The 20,494-nt window shown below is 53.0% G+C and overlaps 1 protein-coding gene and 1 pseudogene across 6 annotated transcripts in view; one reads left to right on the top strand and one right to left on the bottom strand.

Annotated features, from left to right (window-relative positions):
• The window catches only part of TTC7B (tetratricopeptide repeat domain 7B), a 265,511-nt gene that overhangs the window by 15,902 nt on the left and 229,115 nt on the right, over nucleotides 1-20,494 (top strand). For all 6 annotated transcript variants that reach the window (XM_043920987.1, XM_043920988.1, XM_043920989.1 and 3 more), the window contains exons 2-3: nucleotides 11,335-11,489; nucleotides 16,235-16,403. In XM_043920987.1, coding sequence (XP_043776922.1) covers nucleotides 11,335-11,489; nucleotides 16,235-16,403 — 324 coding nt within the window. The remainder of the gene's footprint in view (nucleotides 1-11,334; nucleotides 11,490-16,234; nucleotides 16,404-20,494) is intronic.
• LOC122705551 lies at nucleotides 7,763-8,595 on the bottom strand (annotated as a pseudogene).

Raw genomic sequence — 20,494 nt, forward strand, 5'->3', positions numbered from 1 at the left:
GGTTGAGATTTTTTGCATTGATACAAAGTGCTCCCTGGAGCAGAGTGGAAAGCTGATCATCTTCTTCCCTATCGGATCAAATCTCTGGGTGCAGCTGTTCACCCTGCAGAGGGACACGGTGAGGGAGGGGCAGGGCTTCCGCGGCTCCCCGGGTTGGGGGCTGAGGCCGCCCAGGTCGTGGGCTGTTCAGAACCAGAACCTCCCAGGGCCAAGTCCCCAGGCTTTTTCCTGTGAGGGCCCTGGGGAATGGCCTCTGTTTGGCTTCAGGCTTCTGTTTATGTCACTGGGGAGCCGGCTTCCACCCCTGGGGAGCCGGTTTCCGCCTCCTCAAACCCCTCAAGCCGCCCGCGGGAAAGGTGACCCGGACTCCTGGCCCCTGAGCCCCCTCCCCTTGGTCATCTGAGACTCCCCGGGGAGCAGGAGAGGACCTGGAAACTCCTGTCCCCGCTCGGCCAGGGCTGGGGAGGAAGCCGGGCCCCTGTGCCCGCAGCAGACGTCCACTTGGTTTGTGCCGGGAGACCCGGCAGGCCCGGCCATCTTCGCACCCCGGCTCCAGGACAGATGGGCGGGCTCCGAGTCCGGCGGCGTCTGCAGGACCCGGGGCAACGCGGACGCCAGGGCACCGCCCGGCGTTTGGTGCGCGCGCGGGGCGGCTGGGCCGGTGACGGACGCTGCTCAGCGCCCGCCACGCCGGCTGGACCGTGGGCCTCCGGAGCGCAGAGACTGTGTCTCGGAGAGCTCTGCGGCCCTGGTGGATCCAACGTGACCATTCTGGGAAATAGTAAGTCCTAAATAAATGGAAAAAAAATAGAGCTAGTAACAGACATTTGGTCAGCACCTGCTCGGCACTGTATGCATCACACACATTATCTCTAGTCCTCACAGTCGCCAAAGGTGAGGAAACTAGGGCTCAGAGAGGCTAGTAACCGGCCCAGTGCCGCAAAGCTGGGAGGAGAGGAGCAGGGCTTCAGGCCCGGGGCGCCTGAGGCGAGGCTGTTTCTCACGTTGCGCTCCTGGGCTCCCTGCCCGGGAGCACACCCTGGGGAGCACGCCCCGGGAGCAAGCCCCGGGAGCACGCCCCAGCCCACTCTGCAGTCCCACTGCCCCGCCCCGCGCTCGCGGTGTGAGTGGCAGGTGGAGGAGGAGATGGAAGTCTTTCGGGATCAGGATTCTGAGCTGCTACTGGGAGTTCTTCAGGCAGCCGTGGGGAGCACCTTGCTTGCTGTCCAGTCCTCGGGGATCACATTCCTCTTGTTGCCTGATGTCCAATGTCTCAAAAACTTTTTTTTTTTTTTAATGTAAACTATCTTGATTTTGTGGTTTTTTCAGATGAAGGGTAAATTTTGTCCATCTTGTCTGGAAGGGAAAGTCTGTTTTTAACATTTTGATCCTCCTATATTCTGTATTTAGTTCTTCAGTCCAGTGGGAATTAATTTTCTTGTGTGCCCCGAGGTATCTTTCTCCCTTGTGCATCATCGCCCTGGCATGTAGCAGGACACACCGTTGGGCTGTGACCACTGGGTCAGGGCTGTCTGTTTCCTTTGTCCATAGTGGATTCTGATCGGGAAGCCCTGGGTCTTTGGCCAGCAGGCGGGAGCCTCCTCCATCACTAGGACTGAGCCTTGCAGCCTCTGGCCTCGTAATTTCTGCATAATTTCTCCAGCACGAGCTGGTTGATACTTGTAAGATTTCTGCCTTTCTCATGGGGAGAGTGAGTGGCAGGGAACTCACCTTTTTGGAAGGGAAGCCAAGAAAGCTTAAATATTCTCAGGAGATTAATTATAACCTGAAAATTTTAAAAATTTCAAAATGATTTTGTAGCCACCGTGCTACCTTTCAAATTGGGTTTTCCTCTTTCCCCAGAATGTGCAGCTCCTTCTAGAACTGAGGCACTGATCCTTGCCTACCTGACAGGAGATCCTCTCCCCTCCACCCGTCTCCCTCTCCCCTCCCTTCATGGTTCAGCTCTTGGAGTTTCCCCTAGCAGCTCATCCATGTTGCGCCTTTGCATATTCTGTTCCTTCTGCCCAGAATGCCTTTCCACACAGTTTCCTCCTGGCAAATAAATGCCCGTAATACGCTTGGTGAAGGCTTTGTCTCCTCCTCCACCCAGCCAGGGCTGCACACATCTTTGTTGGAACCCACTCCTTCAATGGTCTTGAAGGATCAGGACCTCCATGAGAAAAGGGACATGCATGCACGTTCAGTTACTTCATTGGTGCCTGACTCTCTGTGACCCCATGAACCCTCTGTCCCCATGGGGGACACCAGACTCCTCTGTCCATGGGATTCTCCAGGCAAGAACACTGGAGTGGGTTACTGGGACCTCCTCCAGGGGATCTTCCCAACCCAGGGATCGAACCCTCATCTCTTTTGTCTCCTGCATTGGCAGGCGGGTTCTTTACCACTAGCACCACCTGGGAAGCCTGAGATAAGGGACACTGTCTTGGAATTCTAAGGAAAGAGACCACTTGCCAGGGATTGGCAGGTGGCTTCTGGGTGATGAAGTTCTTAATGCTCCAATACAAGAAACTGAAATTCTTCCAACAATCACTGAGCTTGGAAGAGAGTCCCACACCTCCAAGGAGAGACCCGCCCCCAGCCCTGGTTGCTGACCCCCCAGCCTCTCCCCTCAGCTAAACCCCTGCCAGGGCCCCTCCTTGCTGCTCTGGAGTGTGGGGCTCTCTTCACATCTTGCATCGAGACTGCTGACTTGCCCTAGGGTCAGGAGATCAGTGAACGCGAATGACGCAGACCCCAGCCAGCAATGGGGACTAGTTTTACCCCCTCCTCAGCTGTGCAGCTCTTTGTTTACAGAAACATTTTTGCAAGCCTTGGAAGTAAAAGGGACTTCTCCAGTGGTTCAGTGGGTAAAGAATCTGCCTGCAACGGGATTCCATCCCTGGGTTGGGAAGATCCCCTGGAGGAGGAGAAGGCAACCCACTCCAGTATTCTTGCCTGAAAAATCCCATGGACAGATTACAGCCTGGTGGGCTAGAATCCAGAGAGTTGCAGAGTCGGACGTGACTGAGCAACTAAGCAAGCACAAGCACAGGGAAGTCTAGACCCACGAAACAGGAGAGGTGAAGAGTCAAGGGTCCTCCCGGAGCCCTCGCTGGGTTCTGTGGAGTGCTGTTTAGAAAGCAGTCAACTTGGGGGTGGGTGTGGCCAAGTTTTCTCAGATGGTTCTCAACGGAAAGCCTGTTCTGTGTTTGGGAGATCTAGCTGGGATCTAAGTCTGGCCACTGTAACAAAGGTCAGAGTAACGGAGACGGAAGCAGAACAAGGCGAAAGTTAACGTCTCTCTCTCGTGTCCCAGCTGGTCGTGGGCAGCGTCCAGGCCTCGGTGGCCGCCCGTGGGCGTTGGGGACCAAGGCTCACCTGTGCCTTGCCGACGCCACCCGCAGAAGCGGCTCTGCCTGCCGCTCTGGGCCAGGTGCCCGTCTCCCTTCGGCGGCGCTGGTGGGGGCGCCGCGCGCCTGGACGCAAGCTCGTGCCCTCTCGGGCCCGGCCGTGATGCTTGAGCGTCCTGGCAGCCGTCACTGCCCACGCAGCAGCTCCCTGCAGCCCAGGAAGCTGTGTGCACCGGTGAGCCCCGGGCACTCTGATCCTACAGGAAGGGGGGGAGGCTGAGTATTCGGGGGTGCCTGGCAGATGCTGCCAAAGGCAGGGACAGGCCGACTCCGAGGGGGCGGTCCACATGCCTCTGCCCTTACTGAGTTACTTCACCACTTACTGCGGGTTCTTCCTGCAAGCCTCTCCCAGTGGTCCAGGAGAGACCGGGCAGCCGGGGAGGCTTGGGCGGGGCCTCGGAGGAGGTCAGCAGGGACGAGGCGCTGCCAGCGCGTTCTCAGCACCCAGAGCCCCCGACAGCCTGAGGACCGGACCCAGCTGGTTGTGGGGAGAACGTGCCGGGCCGTGTTTCAGGCTGAAGGGTTTGGACGTCGCCCGCGGTGGTGGGGTTGGGGAGTGGGCACCAGGAGGCTCTGAGTTCTGAGCCCAGCTGGTCTTCTCACTCACCACCCTGTTCCCTGGGCACTTTGCTCAAGGCAAAGTCAGCTGGCCTGCGCACCTTTCTTGGGCAGGCTGTCCCCTCGCCTGGCCTGTCCGCCCCCTCTTGTCCGCCAGCCCGGGCCGCTCCTCCTCCAAGGCCCAGCTGAGCGTGGTGGTCCTGCAGGCCGCCGCCGCCCCTCCTGAGCGCCCATCGGCTCCGTCCTGCAGCCCTGCTGGGGTCGCAGTGTGGCCCCCGTTTCATCCGTGGGGGAAGCAGACGCTTCGAGAAGTGAACTAACGTGCCCCGGCCCCACACCCAGAAAGAGGCGCAGGGAGCCAGGCCGCGGTCTCTTGTCTGGTCTGCTCTCCGGCCTGGGGATTCTGTTCTGGGTGCTGTTTCCAGAGGCCCGGCCAGAGGGCAGCAGCAGGGGGTGAGCCTGGTGACCGGAGCAGGGTGGGGCGGTGCAGAGAGGGTCCTTGACTTAATGTGTCAGAGCCTTTCTTAGAATTACCATCCCCCGATGCTCGGATTAAATCCCAGGGCCAAAGTCACGGGGTGACACACAGATTTAAATCTAGGACTCTGAATCCCATTTTACTTTTTTATTTCTTAGAAACTTAAAGTATGCAGTAAAGAAATTCAATGTATACTGATAGTTTTACCTCTCAGAAATAAGTACTATTAATATCGTGACATATATTTTTCTATATTTTATAGAATTAATTTTTTCTAAAAGTAATAGGAAATGATTCTGCTCAATAGAAAGAATTCAAACTGTAAAGATGAGAGCTTAAAAATTATCCCAAATGTTATCATTCAGAGATTCCTACCATTTACTCCAGTGATAATCATTCTAGACATCTCTCTAGGAGCGCAGACCGATTTAAAGAGGAGCAGACATCCTTTTATAAACCGCGCTCTTTACTCCTGTTCAGTATAGTAGCCACTAGCCACATGTAGCTCCTTGGCTTCTTGAGTCATAGTAGGTGTGAATCAAGATGTTCTGTAAGTACAAATTTAGAAAAATTAATATGAAAAAGGATGTAAAAATGTCTCAACTTTAAAATACTGATTGCTTGTTTAATTGATAATATTTTAGATATACTGAGTTAAACAAAATATATTATTAAAATTAACTTCACTTGTTTCTTTTTTCTCTTTTAATATAGCTACTAAAAATTTTAAAGTAACATGCAGCTTGCATATGTTTCTGTTGGATAGCAGTGCTCTGTTTAGAAAATAAACTAGTAATAAACACTCATGGAAAGAACAAACTGAAGGAATTGTAGCGCTCCAAATAAATGCTTCACCTCGTGACATCAGTTCCTAAAAGCCCAATAAAGCTTTAAAAAGTCTGGTGTTGGGACTCCCTGGCAGTCCAGCGGTTGAGACTACGTGCTTCCACTGCAGGAGCTGCCAGTTCGAACTCTGGTTAGGGAATTAAGATCCTGCAAGCTGCGTGGTCCGGCCGAAAAAAGAAAAAAAGATTAAATAAAAGAGATCCTTGACACCTTATAAAAATATCGGAGTCATGTTTTTTTCTTTAACATGTATTAGAGTTTTGAAAAATGAGGGCATGGCCCCCTGAAGTTCCTCCCAGTTTTTGACATGCAGTTTTTGCATTGTATTAGCTTATAATAGCCGCGTTCTGTCCTGTGATTCTCCCACGCCTTTAGTATTTCCGTAGGTGGAAGCTCTGATGCTCACCCTCAGGCCTCTGCCTGCCCGTCCTTCACCCCTGAGTCCGGGTTCTTTCTCAGGAGGCTCACACTTCCTGGAGGAAGCGCCGCTGCTCCGTGTCTGGTGGCTGTTGGGCCGCTCTGTGCCCTGGGCCCGCTCTCTGCCCCGGCCCCGCTCTCTGCCCCGGCCCCGCTCTCTGCCCCTGGCCCCGCTCTGCGCCCGGGGCCCCGCTCTCTGCCCCTGGCCCCGCTTTCTGCCCCGGCCCCCGCTCTGCGCCCGGGGCCCCGCTCTCTGCTCCTGGCCCCACTCTCTGCCCCGGCCCCACTCTCTGCCCCAGCCTTGCTCTGCGCCCGGGCCCCGTGCGCACACGGCCTCATGGTCCTGGCGTTGTCGCAGCCCCGGGGCCTGCCTGGTGTCAGGCAATCGCTTTCTCTTCTCAGACGCCTGGATAATATTGTGTTACTCAGCCCTGTTTGGTGTTGCTTGGCTCCTCCCAGGCCCTCAGTCTCGTCTCTAGAATCAGCTCCCCAGTGCAAGACAGAGGCGCTGCTGAGAACTAGCAATTCAGCAGCTTTGGGTCACTGACCAGAGGACTTGGAAAGGCTCTCGTTGCAGCTCGTAGACCTAAATCTCCAAATCTCAGTGGGTCCTCTGTGATATATATGTATCTATATTTTGGTTAATTTTTGTTGTTGTTCAGTTGCTAACTGGTGACAACTCTTTGCCACCCCATGGACTGTACCTGCCAGGCTCCCTGGTCCTCCACTGTCCCAGGGTGTGCTTAGATTCATGTCCATTGAGTCGGTGATGCCATCCAACCATCTCATCCTTTCCTGCCTTCTTCCTCTTTTACCTTCAGTCTTTCCCAGCATCAGGGTCTTTTCCAATGAGTCAACTCTTCGCATCAAGGGGCCAAAGTACTGGGGCTTCAGCTTCAGCATCAGTCTTTCCAGTGAATATTCAGGACTGATTTCCTTTAGGATGGACTGGTTGGATCTCCTTGCAGTCCAAGGGACTCTCAAGAGTCTTTTCCAACACCACAGTTCAAAAGCATCAATTCTTTGGTGCTCAGGTTTCTTTGTAGTCCAACTCTCACATCCATACATGACTACTGGAAAAACTATGGCCTTGACTAGACGGACCTTTGTTGGCAAAGTAATGTCTCTGCTTTTTAATACACTGTCTAGATTTGTCATAGCTTTCCTTCTAAGGAGCAAGTGTCTTTTAATTTCATGGCTGCAGTCACCATCTGCAGTGATTTTGGAGCCCAAAAAAGTAAAGTCTGTCACTGCTTCCTCCTTTTCCCCATCTATTTGCCTTGAAGTGATGGGACTGGATGCCATGATCTTAGTTTTCTGAATGTTGAGCTTTAAGCTAACTTTTTCACTCTCCTCTTTCACTTTCATCAAGAGGCTCTTTAGTTCCTCCTTGCTTTCTGCCGTAAGGGTGGTGTCATCTGCATAACTGAGGTTATTGATATTTCTCCCAGCAGTCTTGATTCCAGCTTGTGGTTCATCCAGCCCAGCATTTCGCATGATGTTCTCTGCATATAAGTTAAATAAGCAGGGTGACAATATACAGCCTTGACGGACTCCTTTCCAATGTGGAACTTGTTCCATGTCTGGTTCTTACTGGTGTTTCTTGACCCACAATACAGTTTTCTCAGGAGACAGGTCATGTGGTCTGGTATTCCCATTTCTTTCAGAATTTTCCAGTTTGTTCTGATCCACACAGTCAAAGGTTTTAGCATAGTCAATGAAGCAGAAATAAATGTTTTTCTGGAATTCCTTTGCTTTCTCTGTGATCCAACAAATACTGGCAATTTGATCTCTGATTCCTCTGCCTTTTCTAAATCTAGCTTGTACATTTGGAAGTTCTTGGTTCACATATTGCTAAAGCCTGACTTGAAGGATTTTGAGCATGACCTTGCTAGCCTGTGAGATGAACACAATTGTACAATAGTTTGAGAATTCTTTGGCATTGCCTTTCTTTGGGATTGGAATGAAAACTGACCTTTTCCAGTTCTGCGGCCATTGCTGAGTTTTCCAAATTTGTTGACGTATTGAGCTGCAGCACTTTATTTATTTATTTTGCTGCAAAAAGCTTTATTGTTTCCATTTGGTCCAAGGCTTGAGAGAGGGCTCCAGGATGTTAAAAAGCTGCCTAGTAGCGGCAGAGAGGGGCTTCAGGCAGCCCTGATGTTAGGTGGGTTCTTCAAAGGCCACTGGTCTCCAGAAGCTCCTAGTCATGCTTGAGGGTGAGCCTCTCGAAGAGATACTCGCCCAACCCAGCCTGGGGACCAGCCAGCCTGCAGAGGTTGGTCAGGTGGTCACCCATCTTCTTGATGAATTTCACTTCCTCATCTAGGAAGTGGTTCTCCAGGAAATCACAGATGTGGGGGGTCTCTGCAGGCAGAAGCCAGGCCATGCAGACACAACAGGGCTTGATTCAGGTTCTTCTCTACGAGAAGGGCAGCTTCCATAGCATCCTGGGTTTTACCCCACTCATCTTGAGATGGCTTCTGCACGTCCAGGAAGAGGGCGCGGCCGCCACGCTGGTTTTGCAGTTTCAAGAGACGCTCTGCACCCTCGCGCTTCTCCTTGGCCAATTCGCAAAAAAAGGGACCCACACCCTCCAGAGCCACATCGTCGCGGTCGAAATAGAAGCCCAGAGAGAGGTAGGTGTAGGAGGCCCGCAGTTGCATGTTAACCAGGCGGTTGACGGCGGCCTCCACCTCGGTAGAATAATTCTGATGAATCTGGGAGCTCATGATTGGTCGGTAATAAGGAGTTAAAAAATGGTGGCTGGTCCTGGCGATCGCGGACAGCTGAGTGGCTGACTCCGGAGGTTGCGACTGGAAAAAAGGTTGGAGGGTAGTCGGAGGCTGGAGCAAGGGGCGTCCCTGGGTCTGTTCTGTCCAAGCACTGTTGAATGCTTGTTGAAGCAAGAGACAGATCTGCGGGGCTGCGGAGCGCACTTCCGCTGCAGCACTGTAATAGCATCATCTTTTAGGACTTTAGATAACTAAACTGAAATTCCATCGCCTCCACTAACTTTGTTAGTTGTAATGCTTCCTGAGGCCCACTTGACTTCACACTCCAGGATGTCTGGTTCTAGGTGAGGGACCACACCATTGTGGTTATTGGGGTCATTAAGACTGTTTTTGTATAGTTCTGTGTATTCTTGCCCCTTCTTCTCTTCTTAATTTCTCCTGCTTGTATTAGGTCCTTACCATTTCTGTGCTTTATCGAGCCCATCCTTGAATGAAATGTTCCCTTGGTATTTCTAATTTTCTTGAAGAGGTCTCTAGTCTCTCACATTCTGCTGTTTTCCTCTGTTTCATTGCATTGTTCCCCTAAGAAGGCTTTCTTACCGTTCTTTGTTATTCTCTGCATTCAGTGGGGTGTATCTTTCCTTTTTTCCTTTGCCTTTTGCTCTTCTTTTCTTAGCTATTTATAAGGCCTCCTCAGACAACCACTTTGCCTTCTTGCATTTCTTTTTCTTGAATGGTTTTGGTCTCTGCCTCTTGTACAAGGTTATGAACCTCTGTCCATAGTTCTTCAGGCTCTCTGTCTATCAGATCTAATCCCTTAAATCTATTCATCACCTCCACAAATCATAAGGGATTGGATTTAGGTCATACCTGAATGGCCTAATGGTTTTCCTACATTCTTCAATTTAAGCCTGAATTTTGCAGTAAGGAGCTCATGATCTGAGCCACAGTCAGTTCCAGGTCTTGTTTTTGCTGACTGTACAGAGCTTCTGTATCTTCAGCTGCAAAGAATATAATCAATCTGATTTCAGTATTGACCATTTGGTGATGTCCATGTGTAGAGTCATCTTTTGTGTTGTCGGAAAAAGGTGTTTGCTATGACCAGTGAGTTCTCTTGACAAAACTCTGTTAGCCTTTGCCCTGCTTCATTCTGAAGGCCAAACTTGCCTGTTGCTCCAGATATCTCTTGACTTCCTACTTTTGCAATCCGGTTCCCTATGATGTAAAGAACATTTTTTTTTTTTTTGGTGTTAGTTCTAGAAGGTCTTGTAGGTCTTCATAGAACTGATCAACTTCAGCTTCTTTGGCATTAGTGGTTGGGCCTTAGACTTGGATTACTGTGATGTTGAATGATGTGCCTTGGAGACAAACCAAGATCATCCTATCGTTTTTGAGATTGCACCCAAGTACTGCATTTCAGAGTCTGTTGTTGACTGAAAGGGCTACTGCATTTCTTCCAAGGGACTCTTGCCCAAGGTAGTAGATATAATGGGGATCTGAGTTAAATTCACCCATTCCTGTCCATTTTAGTTCACTTATTCCTAAGATATCTACGTTCACTCTTGCCATCTCCTGCTTGACAACGTCTGATTTACCTTGATTCCTGGACCTAACATTCCAAGTTCCTATGCAATATTGCTCTTTACAACATTGGACTTTAGTTTCACCACCAGACACATCCACAACTGTGCATCGTTTCTGCTGTGGCCAAGCCATTTCATTCTTTCTGAGACTTCTCCACTCTTCCCCAGGAGCATATTGGACACCTTCTGACCTGGGGGGCTCATCTTCCGGGTGTCATATCTTTTTGCTTTTTCATACTGTTCATGAGGTTCTCGAGGCAGGAATGCTGGAGTGGTTTGCCATTCCCTCCTCCATGGACCACATTTTGTCAGAACTCTCCACTATGACCTGTCCATGTTGGGTAGCCCTGTATGGCATGGTTCATAGTTTCATGAGTTACATAAGCCTTTTTGCCACAACTAGGCTGTGATCCGTGAAAGAGAACTCCTGTCATGGGTTTGAGCTTGAGGCATATTTTCCTAGGCCTTTAAAAACTGCATTTATATTTTAATACAGTTATGTTCTGTTCCATCACAGAAAAAAATAGACCATGTTCAGGCTGGGGTATGAATTGTTCTGGGTGTTCTCAGAACAATCTGGATGTGTGGATTCCAAAGAGCTGCTCTCACAGTGAGGTTCTTATTCCAATTAACAAGCCAATAGCGACATTAACAAAGTTAGAAGTGTAAGTAACACACTCTTGGAGGAGAACCTTCATACAAACATTCCCAGATATCATGTCCGTAGAGCTTTGACTTTTAGGCAGAAACAGACTGCATGTGTTCAGGTCATTTTCATAAAAACTTCTTTTAAGAATCTTGAGTACACAAGACAATCTACCAACTCCTGTCCACGTATAAGGCCATAGACCACAAAAGAGCTAGATTTCACTGCATTGTCTTTGGAAAATACAGAGCACTGGGTCTGTGTGTCTTGGAAGATCATACTGAATAAATCGTAAGAGAACTTTATGTTTCCTACTGATCTTGAGGTCTGTCCATGTTAACGTGTATCTGTCTTTTGGTTGGATGGCATCACCAACTCAATGGACATGAGTCTGAGCAACCTCCGGGAGGTGGTGAAGGACAGGGAAGCCTGGAGCGCTGCAGTCCATGGGGTCACAAAGAGTCAGACACGCCTGAGCGACTGAACAACAGCCAATCTTTCTAGCGCAATAAATATGGGACGAAGAATGAGTGCTTGAGCTGCCCTCTTCTGGCACCTTCTCTACTAATTAAGAGGACTCACTGTGAGATGGTCCCTGAGGCTCCCCTGCACGCAGACCACCCTCGTCCCATTCACCCTCTCCCTGTGTTCCTCGTAGATGACATGGCAGAGCTCCTCCTCGGGGAGGCCAAGCTGGAGCAGTACCTGAAGGAACACCCCCTGCGGCAGGGCGCCAGCCCCCGAGGCCCCCGGCCCCAGCTGACGGAGGTCCGCAAGCATCTGACCGCCGCTCTGGACCGAGGGAACCTCAAGGTATGGGGGCCTGGGGGGCGAGGAGTGGGGGAGACGCCAGCTCCACTGAGTCCGGGGGGCCTGTGGCCAGGGAGGGCGCCCGACACGCAGCGTGGGAGCTGCCCCGCCCCGCTTCCCTTCTCAGGAGGGGACTCGGTGCGGGGCTTCTCTCCCAGGACAGCCTCTGAGGCCACGTTCTCCTGGAAGTGGCTCTGCTCTCCCCAGGGGTCTGGGATAAAGCTGTCAGGTATGGCCCGGAGCTCAGCCTGGCTTCGTCCCACTGAAAGCAGAGGAGCTAGTGCCGGGGTCCCTTAGCGCACAATCCCCGCCCGAAGTCTGCAGCCGAGCTGTGGGGGCCCTAGTGCTTGAGGGGCTGCCCTGGGTTCATGGGCCCTGTTTCTGGGTCTCGTCTGCGTCCCCTCTCCCCGCCCTCTCACGAGGCTCTCCTGTTGGAAGCCTTTCATCTCGCCTCATCCCAGCCCCCTTCCCCAGCCCAGCCTGCGGTGCGGTGAGCGTTTACACCTCTGACTTCTTTCCTTCTTCCTCCTCTCTTCTTGCACTTTCCTTCAGACTTAGGGACACGTGTCTCCACGTCGGTGGTTCTTCCCGAAGGTGGTTCCAGTGGCTCTGGTGGGTCTAGTTAGAGGGAACCGGCGCGGGCACGCAGGGGTCCTTCCAGCAGTGAGGGTGCGCCTGCTGCTGCCGGAGGGGTGGGGGCCACTGCTCCAGGCCGGGCCCCTGACTAGGTTCTGTCCCACTTCGAATTCCCCTCATTTCGTCTGGAAAAATTAACTTTTTGTTTCACCGGGTCCTCTTCATCCCTCACAAGCCAGTGTGGTAGCAAGAATATTGAATTTCAACTTAGGTTTCTGAGTTTGCTTTCCAGTGTAAAGTCATAAGCTATGTGATTTTGGGAAGCTGTTTAACCTCTCTGAGCTTCACATTTCTCTCCTATAAGCCCACTTAGCTCAAGGTGTTTTGAGTTTCAGGTGTACAAATTCTTTCACAATTGAATAGCTCTAGATACATGTCAGTTTTTGCTGTTTTCCTGATTCTGCCTATAGAATTCTCCCATTGCCAAAAGCGGGGTTTCCCCAATGACTCAGCAGGTAAAGAATCTGCCTGCCGTGCCAGAGACACGAAAACGCAGGTTCCATCTCTGGGTCGGGAAGATTGCCCTGGAGCAGGAAACAGCAGCCCACTGCAGTATGTTCGATGGGAAAATCCCAGGGACAGCGGAAACCATGCCGGGAAAATCCCACGGGCTACAGTCCAAGGGTCGCAAAGAGCCCGATGCGGCTGAGTGTGAGCAGGAAAGCCTTGTGCAGATGCTTGAGTTGTCTTGCTTCTGCGTGGGCAGACCACCCCACTCCCGCTGGCCCATGTGAAACTTCCCCTCCGCTTGACCTCAAGGTCGGGGTCTCCTGCCTGGGAGCTGGGCAAAGCCGGGTGCAGACACGCTGCTCAGTCGCTCAGTCGTGTCCAACTCTGCGACCCCATGGACTGCAACACGCCAGGCCTCCCTGTCCTGCCCTAGCTTCCGGAGTTTGCCCACGTTCACATCCACTGAATCAGTGATGCCATCCAGCGACCTCATAGGTGCCCACGAAACACAAGTGCACCAAGAATGGAGAGACCACAGCAGGGGGCACTGTGGGGGCAAAGAGTCTGAATGGGCAGCCGGGGGCTGGCCTCTGGCTCAAGCTGAGGAAGTTGTGCTCGTCCTGGGCTGGGCGGTGGCCCCGAGGCTGGGGCTGCTCCCGGTCTCCCGCCGGGGCCTGCGCTGAGCCGTCTCCTCCTCCGCACTCACCCAGCAAGCCTCTCCAGGCCGCACCTCCATACTGCACTCGATCACTGGGAATTTTCTTCAAGCTCCTGCATATTTGCCATCTGGCCTTCAAGTTTGTTATTATTAATGGAAAATTTTTTTCAGGTTTAATTTTTTAAACTTTTTTTTCTTGCAGTAGAATATAAATAACATGAAATTTACCATTATAACCGTTTCTTAGCATATAGTTTGCTGGCTTCATTTTTCATTTTGCTAAAAGAATTTGTTTTTTTTTTTTTTTGATGTGGACCACTTTGAAAGTCTTTATTGAATTTGTTACAATACTGTTTCCGTTTCATGTTTTGGTTTTTGGCCCCCAGGCATGTGGGTTCTTAGCTCCCCAACCAGGGATCGAACCTGCGCCCCCTGCACTGGGGAGCAAAGTCTTAACCACTGGACCGCCAGGGATGTCCCAGTTCAGTGGTTTTAAGTGCGTTCATATTCTCATCACCACCACCTGTCCTCGGAAGCTTTTCATCACCCGAAGCTGAAGCTCTGGACCCGGGAGACAGTAACTCCCCTCCCCTCCCCCTTCAGTTTGCTTTCCAGACTGCAGAGTTTGCTTTCCAGACTGCGGTTCTCAGTTCCAGGAAGAGAGAGAGGGCACGGCAGAACCCCTGGGAAGCCTTTCCACCACACCCAGGGCTGCCCTGTCCCTCTCTCCTGCTGCAGAACCCCGCAGTGGATGAATTTTTTCATAGCTCTTTTTCTGTTTTCTCAAGTCTGCTTTGATTTCTTTCTGTTTCCAAATATAACTCTGACGCCGCGCATTGGTGTCACTCGCTTGGGCCACTCTTTTTTTTTTTTTTTTTTAATATTTATTTATTTTATTTATTTATTTGGCTGTTCCCGGCCTTAGCTGCAGCATGTGGGATCAAGTTCCCTGACCAGGGATTGAACCCTGGCCCCCTGCATTGGGAGCACAGAGTCTTAGCCGCTAGACCACCAGGGAAGTCCCTGGGCCACTCTTAAAACCCCTTTGCTGCCTTCAGTCTCCCTGTCTGCCCTGTGCCCTTTCAAGGGCTGCCTGGAGGTCGACCACCTTGGCTTTGCCACGCTCTGGCCAGTGACCTGTGTGTCGCCCACCCCATCCCAGCCATAGATTACGGGATAGTGCCGCTTCGTGGTGTGCGTCCCTCAGCTGAAAACTTTAGCCTTGTGTGGCTGGGGTTCCAAGGAGGATGCCTAAGAGAGGGCGATAGATCTGTTTCCTTACATAGACGTCTGGGTCGCCTCTCCTCTTCCCAGGGATAAGTGAGGGTGGGGAAGGGCCCAGGATGAGGCTGGCACACGTGTGGGCGGGGAAGCCAGCCTCTCTGATGGGGAGGAGGATGAGACCATCAGAGGACAGCTCCAACGTGCACCCTCCGGGAGGGACCCACTCAGTCCCCATGACCAGCTGGAATGGCTCAGTGAGAAAAGCTTGTCCCTGGAAAGAAAGAAAGTCTGTTTCTTACACCAGTTTAGAAAGCCTCTCTCCTCGGGTTATTTGAGCTACAGTCGGTGGCACAGCCCCAGTGCTGTGGGCTCAACCCTCCAGGACGTCCACGGAGCCGCCTTTGTTGAGACCGGTGCTTGCCTGTTTTGTTCATAACGCACGCCTTCCATCCTTGGCCCAGGCCTGAGGCCTGAGGGGAGCCTGTTTTATAGCAGCTTTTTTGAAACATAATTCACATGCCATAGAATCCTTGTTCAGATTTGACGGAGAAATCAGAAGCTTTAGAGACAAGCAAAAGTTAAGAGAATTGAGCACCACCAAACCAGCTTTACAACAAATGCTAAAGAAACCTCTAAGCAGGAGACACCAGAAAAGGAAAAGACCCACATAAACCTCTCCCCAAAATTAGGAAAATGGTAATAAGATCATACATATCAATAATTACCTTAAATGTAAATGGATTAAAGGCATGAACCAAAAGACAGAGACTGGCTGGGTAGATGAAAACATGTGCATGTAGGCACTTCCACTTAACCACATCACTCTACTTAACACTTCAAACTGTATGTAATTATTTTACATTGTTAGGTTAATCATGTTTGCATTATGGCTTGCAATTTTAATGATCCTTTTATTTTTTGGTCTGGGTATTGATTGTGAAAACTGATAAGCATCTTCTACTATTGCAAAAAAAAAATAAGGTGTGCAATTTAATGGTTTTTAATAGAGTCACTAAAAAAAAAAAAATCCACCTGCAATGCAGGAGACCCTGGTTTGCTTCCTGGTTGGGAAGATCCCCTGGAGAAGGGATAGGCTACCCACTCCAGTATTCTTGGGCTTCCCTTGTGGCTCAGTTGGTAAAAAATCTGCCTGCAATGCGGGAGACCTGGGTTTCATCCCTGGGTTGGGAAGATCCCCTGGAGAAGGGAAAGGCTACCCACTCCAGTATTCTGGCCTGGAGAATTCCATGGACTGTATAGTCCACGGGGTCACAAGAGTGGGACACGACTGAGTGACTTTCACTTCACTTTTACAGTAGAGTCACAGAGCTGTGCAAATATTACCTCAATTCTAGAACATTTTCATCACCCCAGAAATGAGCCTGTAACCATCAGCAGTCACCGCCTATGCCCCCGCCCTCCCAGCCCTAGGCGGCACGTGTCTGCTTTCAGCCTCGGGAGACCTGACCACCCTGGCCAGTATCTGCAGCCCGTGTGACTGGCGTTTTCACGTGGCGCCGCTTTTAAGGATTGGCTGTGCGGGGGCAGGGGTCATTACTCCGTCCCTGACGATGGCAGAGTGATATTCCCGGGGGTGGGGAGACCACCTGTTGCCGCCCCGATCAGTCGCTGGGCCGGGCGCGCCATTACCGCCCGGGGCCCTGTGGACGGCGCGGCCGGGAAGACTCGCCCGACGGTCCGGGCGTGGAGAGCCGCAGGCCCGACGGGAGTGTCAGGCGTGCATCTGAGGACAGTTTCTTTTCTCTCCTCTCCCCTCCAGTCAGAATTCCTTCAGGAGTCCAGTCTGGTCCTGGCCAAGCTGCACTACGTGGAAGGCGACTATGAAGGCGCGCTCAGCCTCTACGCCCGGGTGGGCCTGGAGGACTGGCCGCTGACGGGCGTGCCCCCCTACCGGCTGCGCATGGCCGCCGACGCCTACGCCACCCAAGGTGAGGCCGCGCCGCGCTCCGCGGGCGGAGCCCCGGTGCTCGCTGCCCGGGCCTCGGGGCCTTCCAGGCGTGCACGCTGACCCGTGCCCTCGGCGGGCGTCATCCCCGCCCGCTCCTGGCGAGGCGGCCGGGGCTGCCACACCGCAGGCTCTGGGTCATTCTAAGCCCGGCGACGTGGTGTTTCCGCAGAACTGCAGCTCCTCAGCTGTCCTTGCAGGAGAAATAGTTCAGTCAAGTTTCCTGATAATTCATCTGCAACTTAAGCAGGGACCATTCTTGGTGGCTCAGCTGGTAAAGAATCCTCCTGCGATGCGGGAGACCTGGGTTCGATCCCTGGGTTGGGAAGATCCCTGGAGGAGGGAAAGGCTACCCTCTCCAGTGTTCTGGCCTGGAGAATTCCATGGACTAAATAGTCCATGGGGTCACAAAGAGTCGCAAAGAGCGACTTTACTTCACAGCGTATAAACAGGGTTTCCCCACTAGCTCAACAGTAAAGAATCCACCTGCCAAGAGGGAGACCCAGATTCAGTCCCTCGTTGGAACGATCCCCTGGAAGAGGGCACGGCAACCCACTCCAGTATTCTTGCCTGGAGAATCCCCACGGACAGAGGAGCCTGGTGGGCTACAGTCCATGGGGTCGCAAAGAGTCGGACAGGACTGAAGCGACAGCATGCACACACACGCACACACAGTGTATATACAGACATCCTTGTCGGATGGCCAGTTGACACATGGCTGATTTTGTTGGTTGACCACATTTTTATTTATGAAGACCACCTCGGCATCCCAGTGATGATAGTGGTAAAGAACCCACCTGCCAATGCAGGAGATGTAAAAGACGCAGGTTTGATCCCTGGGCCAGGAAGATCCCCTGGAGGAGGGCATGGCAACCTACTCCAGTGTGTTTGCCTGGAGAATCCCATGGACAGAGGAACCTGGGGGCTCCATAGGGTCGCAGAGTCGGACACGACTGAGTGATACAGCATGCTGGGTTAATTAGGGCTCAGTGGTTGGTGTTTACCTGGGGGCTTAGCGGCTCAGGGCACAGAAGAGGGAAGTGCTGCCGTGTTTGCCACAGAGGACTCTATAATCTAGTCTGGGGGAGCTCAGTCCCATGGGGAAGAGAATGACAAGAAGGCAGGACATCACACTATGACCTTTACAAGTTGTCACTTACCCATCTGTGAAATGGGTGCAATCACAACCATTTCATAGAGTTCTGAGGACAAAGTCACATAATACATGTAAAGCACTTACTAAATGATATTCTGAAATGTTAGCCCCAAACAAAACAGCAAATGGGAAAAGCCAGGCCTGGGTAATAGCTTTTCAAAGGAGAGATGACTGTGGGCCAGTGGGGCCAGGCAGGCTTCCTGGAGGAAGAGGGGCACTTAGTGGGCCTCTTAAGGCCTTGGTAAGGAGACCCTCTGGAGCTCTCCTCCCCTTCCCGCGACACCGTGGCCACACAGAGGCCCGGGTCACAGGCGGCCTCCCCCTCTGGAACAGCAGTGAGCCGGCCACTCATGTGCAGCCGCGGTCCGCCTCGGGTGCCCTATGCTGAACAAGACCCATGCCTGCTTGAGAGCTCTGTGCCCGGGCGGCACAGTCACCTGGTTCCCCGGGAATCTTGCTCCAGGACGTCCAGGACGTTCAGGTCCTTCTGATTAATCTCCGAGTCCCCGTGGGCCGTCACTGCGACAGGGCGCTGGGGCTGACGGTCCTGCGAGGCCGTCTCAGCGGTTCCGAGGGTCTGCGCCACACGGCCGCCCTCCTTTGCCTGGAGCTTACCCGGCACCTCACATGCCCTGGGCCGTGGGATGGGGGTGTGTGTGTGTGTGTGTGAGATCTGGGGCCCGGCACCTCACATGCCCCGGGCTCTGGGATCTGTGTGTGTGTGTGTGTGTGATCTGGGGCCTGGCACCTCACATGCCCCGGGCTCTGGGATCTGTGTGTGTGTGTGTGTGTATGTGTGTGTGAGATCTGGGGCAGGGTCAGGACTCTGCAGCAAGAGCAAGGCGTCACCTGGCGGTTCCCAGTCACCTGGCTGGGGCCTGGGGGCTTGCACCCAGGGGCTGGTTTGCCTGCTGGGGACGGCGGGGCTCTGAGGGGTGCTTTAGCACCCAAAGCTCGGGTCCGGAATTGGGCTCTGCCTCAGCCTGGTGGGGCAGACTGTGCTGCCAGCTTAGTCTCACGGCTGCCACCCAAGCGGGCAAGGAGGGCCCCAGCTCGAGACTGGCCCTGGGTGGTGTGTGATGGCGATGGCCCCAGCACAACTCCAGGGATACGCCCTGGGGCGCTGTCCCTCCTTCACCAGAGTAGGCCTGGGCGGGAGTCCCAGGCAGGGGCCCCTCGGGCGGGTGGGCACCGGCCCACAGCCCTCCCTCTGCTGCCTGCAGGCTGCCGTCCGCGTGGACTGAGCCGCAGGCTTTCACAGGTCACCTCCACTCTTCCAGGGGCCCCTGAGGTCTGACCCGACCCGGGGTCTCAGCCAGAGCCGGGAACATCCCTGAATGTCCACATCTGCTGGGGCAGCTGCGGCCGGGACAGTTTCCCTTGGCTGGGTAACGTTAGCCTCGGCTCGTGGGGAATCGGGAAACCAACACTGTGCAGTTACAAGCACCTCCTCTGGGAGGTGAGTTAATCCTCCAAACCCCTAATTTACAGACGAAGGAGACGCGGTGGGGTGAGGTCACTAGGGATGATGTTGGTGCCGGCTGTGTGCCAGGCGCCGTGGGCATTATTTGGGCGTCTCAGCCAAGCCTCACCACCACCCTGTGGGATGGACGCGACTCTTCTTTCATTTCACAGATGAGCACGCTGAGGCCCAGGGAGGTTGGATACGCTGCCTGGGGACCTACAGCCGGACTCAGCCTCGGGCCCCTGCTCCCCTGCTGAGAGTTGGGAGGGGGTCAGACTGCAGGGTGCTCAGCTCCAGAGTCCATGTTCTCAACCACCCTGTTCTGCTGGCGTGTGGGTGGGAGTGTGCTTGGGCCAGTGAGGTTTCCATAGGCAGAAAGCGTGCAGGTCCCTGGAGAACCCCCTGGTTTGCACCCACAGCCCTCCTCCTGGGCCCCCTTCTTGTGATCCCCCAGCAGCTGCTCATCCTGTCCCAGGCTCCTGCCTACAGGCCCCAGCCCGCCGGCTCACCCTTCCCGTCTTCTCTGAGGCCTCCCCCGGCACTCACCCATTCAGAGTCCACCACATTTGACAGTATCACAGCACAGGAGGTTAGAAGCACCTGAACGTCATATTGGAACCAGCTGTACTGTTATCAGACCCTCCCGCCAGTCTGTGACTTCCACTCGAGGAAGAAATGTTTTGCTTGAGTGCCGTCCTCAGAACCTAGGTGTCTGGCGCGTAGTGCTGTTGAGCGTGGAAGTGTTATTTGCGTTATTTGCTCAGTCATGTCCAGCTCTTTGTAACCCATGGACCATCCTGGTGGCACAGACCACCCGTCAGACTCCTCTGTCCATGGGATTCTCCAGGCAAGAGTGCTGGAGTGAATAGTCATTCCCTTCTCCAGGGAATCTTCCCCACTGGGGATTGAACCCACGTCTCCTGCACTGCAGGCAGATTCTTTACCATCTGAGCCACCAGGGAATACCCTGGTGCATAGGTGATGCTCAATTATTGATCGGAACTGATGGAAGTTCCCTTGCTTAGATTTCTACTGGGCAGGGTGCCCATCATGTAGTTTAGGTGATTCTGGGCGCCTCTGCTTCTAGCTGTGATGGTCAGATGCGTTTTCTTTGCCCAGTGCTAACAGTGAGCACATCTCGCGCATTCAGACTCAGTCGCTGCCCGTCATGAGGAATGCCTGTAAGGGCATGCCGGCATCGCGTGCGACAGAGCCTGGCGTGGGTCCTTCCCCAAAGGTTATACGGTTCACTTCATTTCCATTATCAGGGAGCCTCCACGTGGATCTCAGCTCCCCTCCAGCCCCCCAGCTCCTTCCCCCTTTCTCTTAAACCTCAGAAGACGAACAGAGAATGAGAATAAGAGACATGCAGGAACACTTCAGCTTCTGGGAGAAGTGGGTTAATCAAGTGAGTAGAGGTCCTTGCTCTGAGTACAGATTGAGGTACCACGTG

The sequence above is a fragment of the Cervus elaphus genome, chromosome 12, assembly GCF_910594005.1.
Source record: "Cervus elaphus chromosome 12, mCerEla1.1, whole genome shotgun sequence".
NCBI classification, from domain to species: domain Eukaryota; kingdom Metazoa; phylum Chordata; class Mammalia; order Artiodactyla; family Cervidae; genus Cervus; species Cervus elaphus.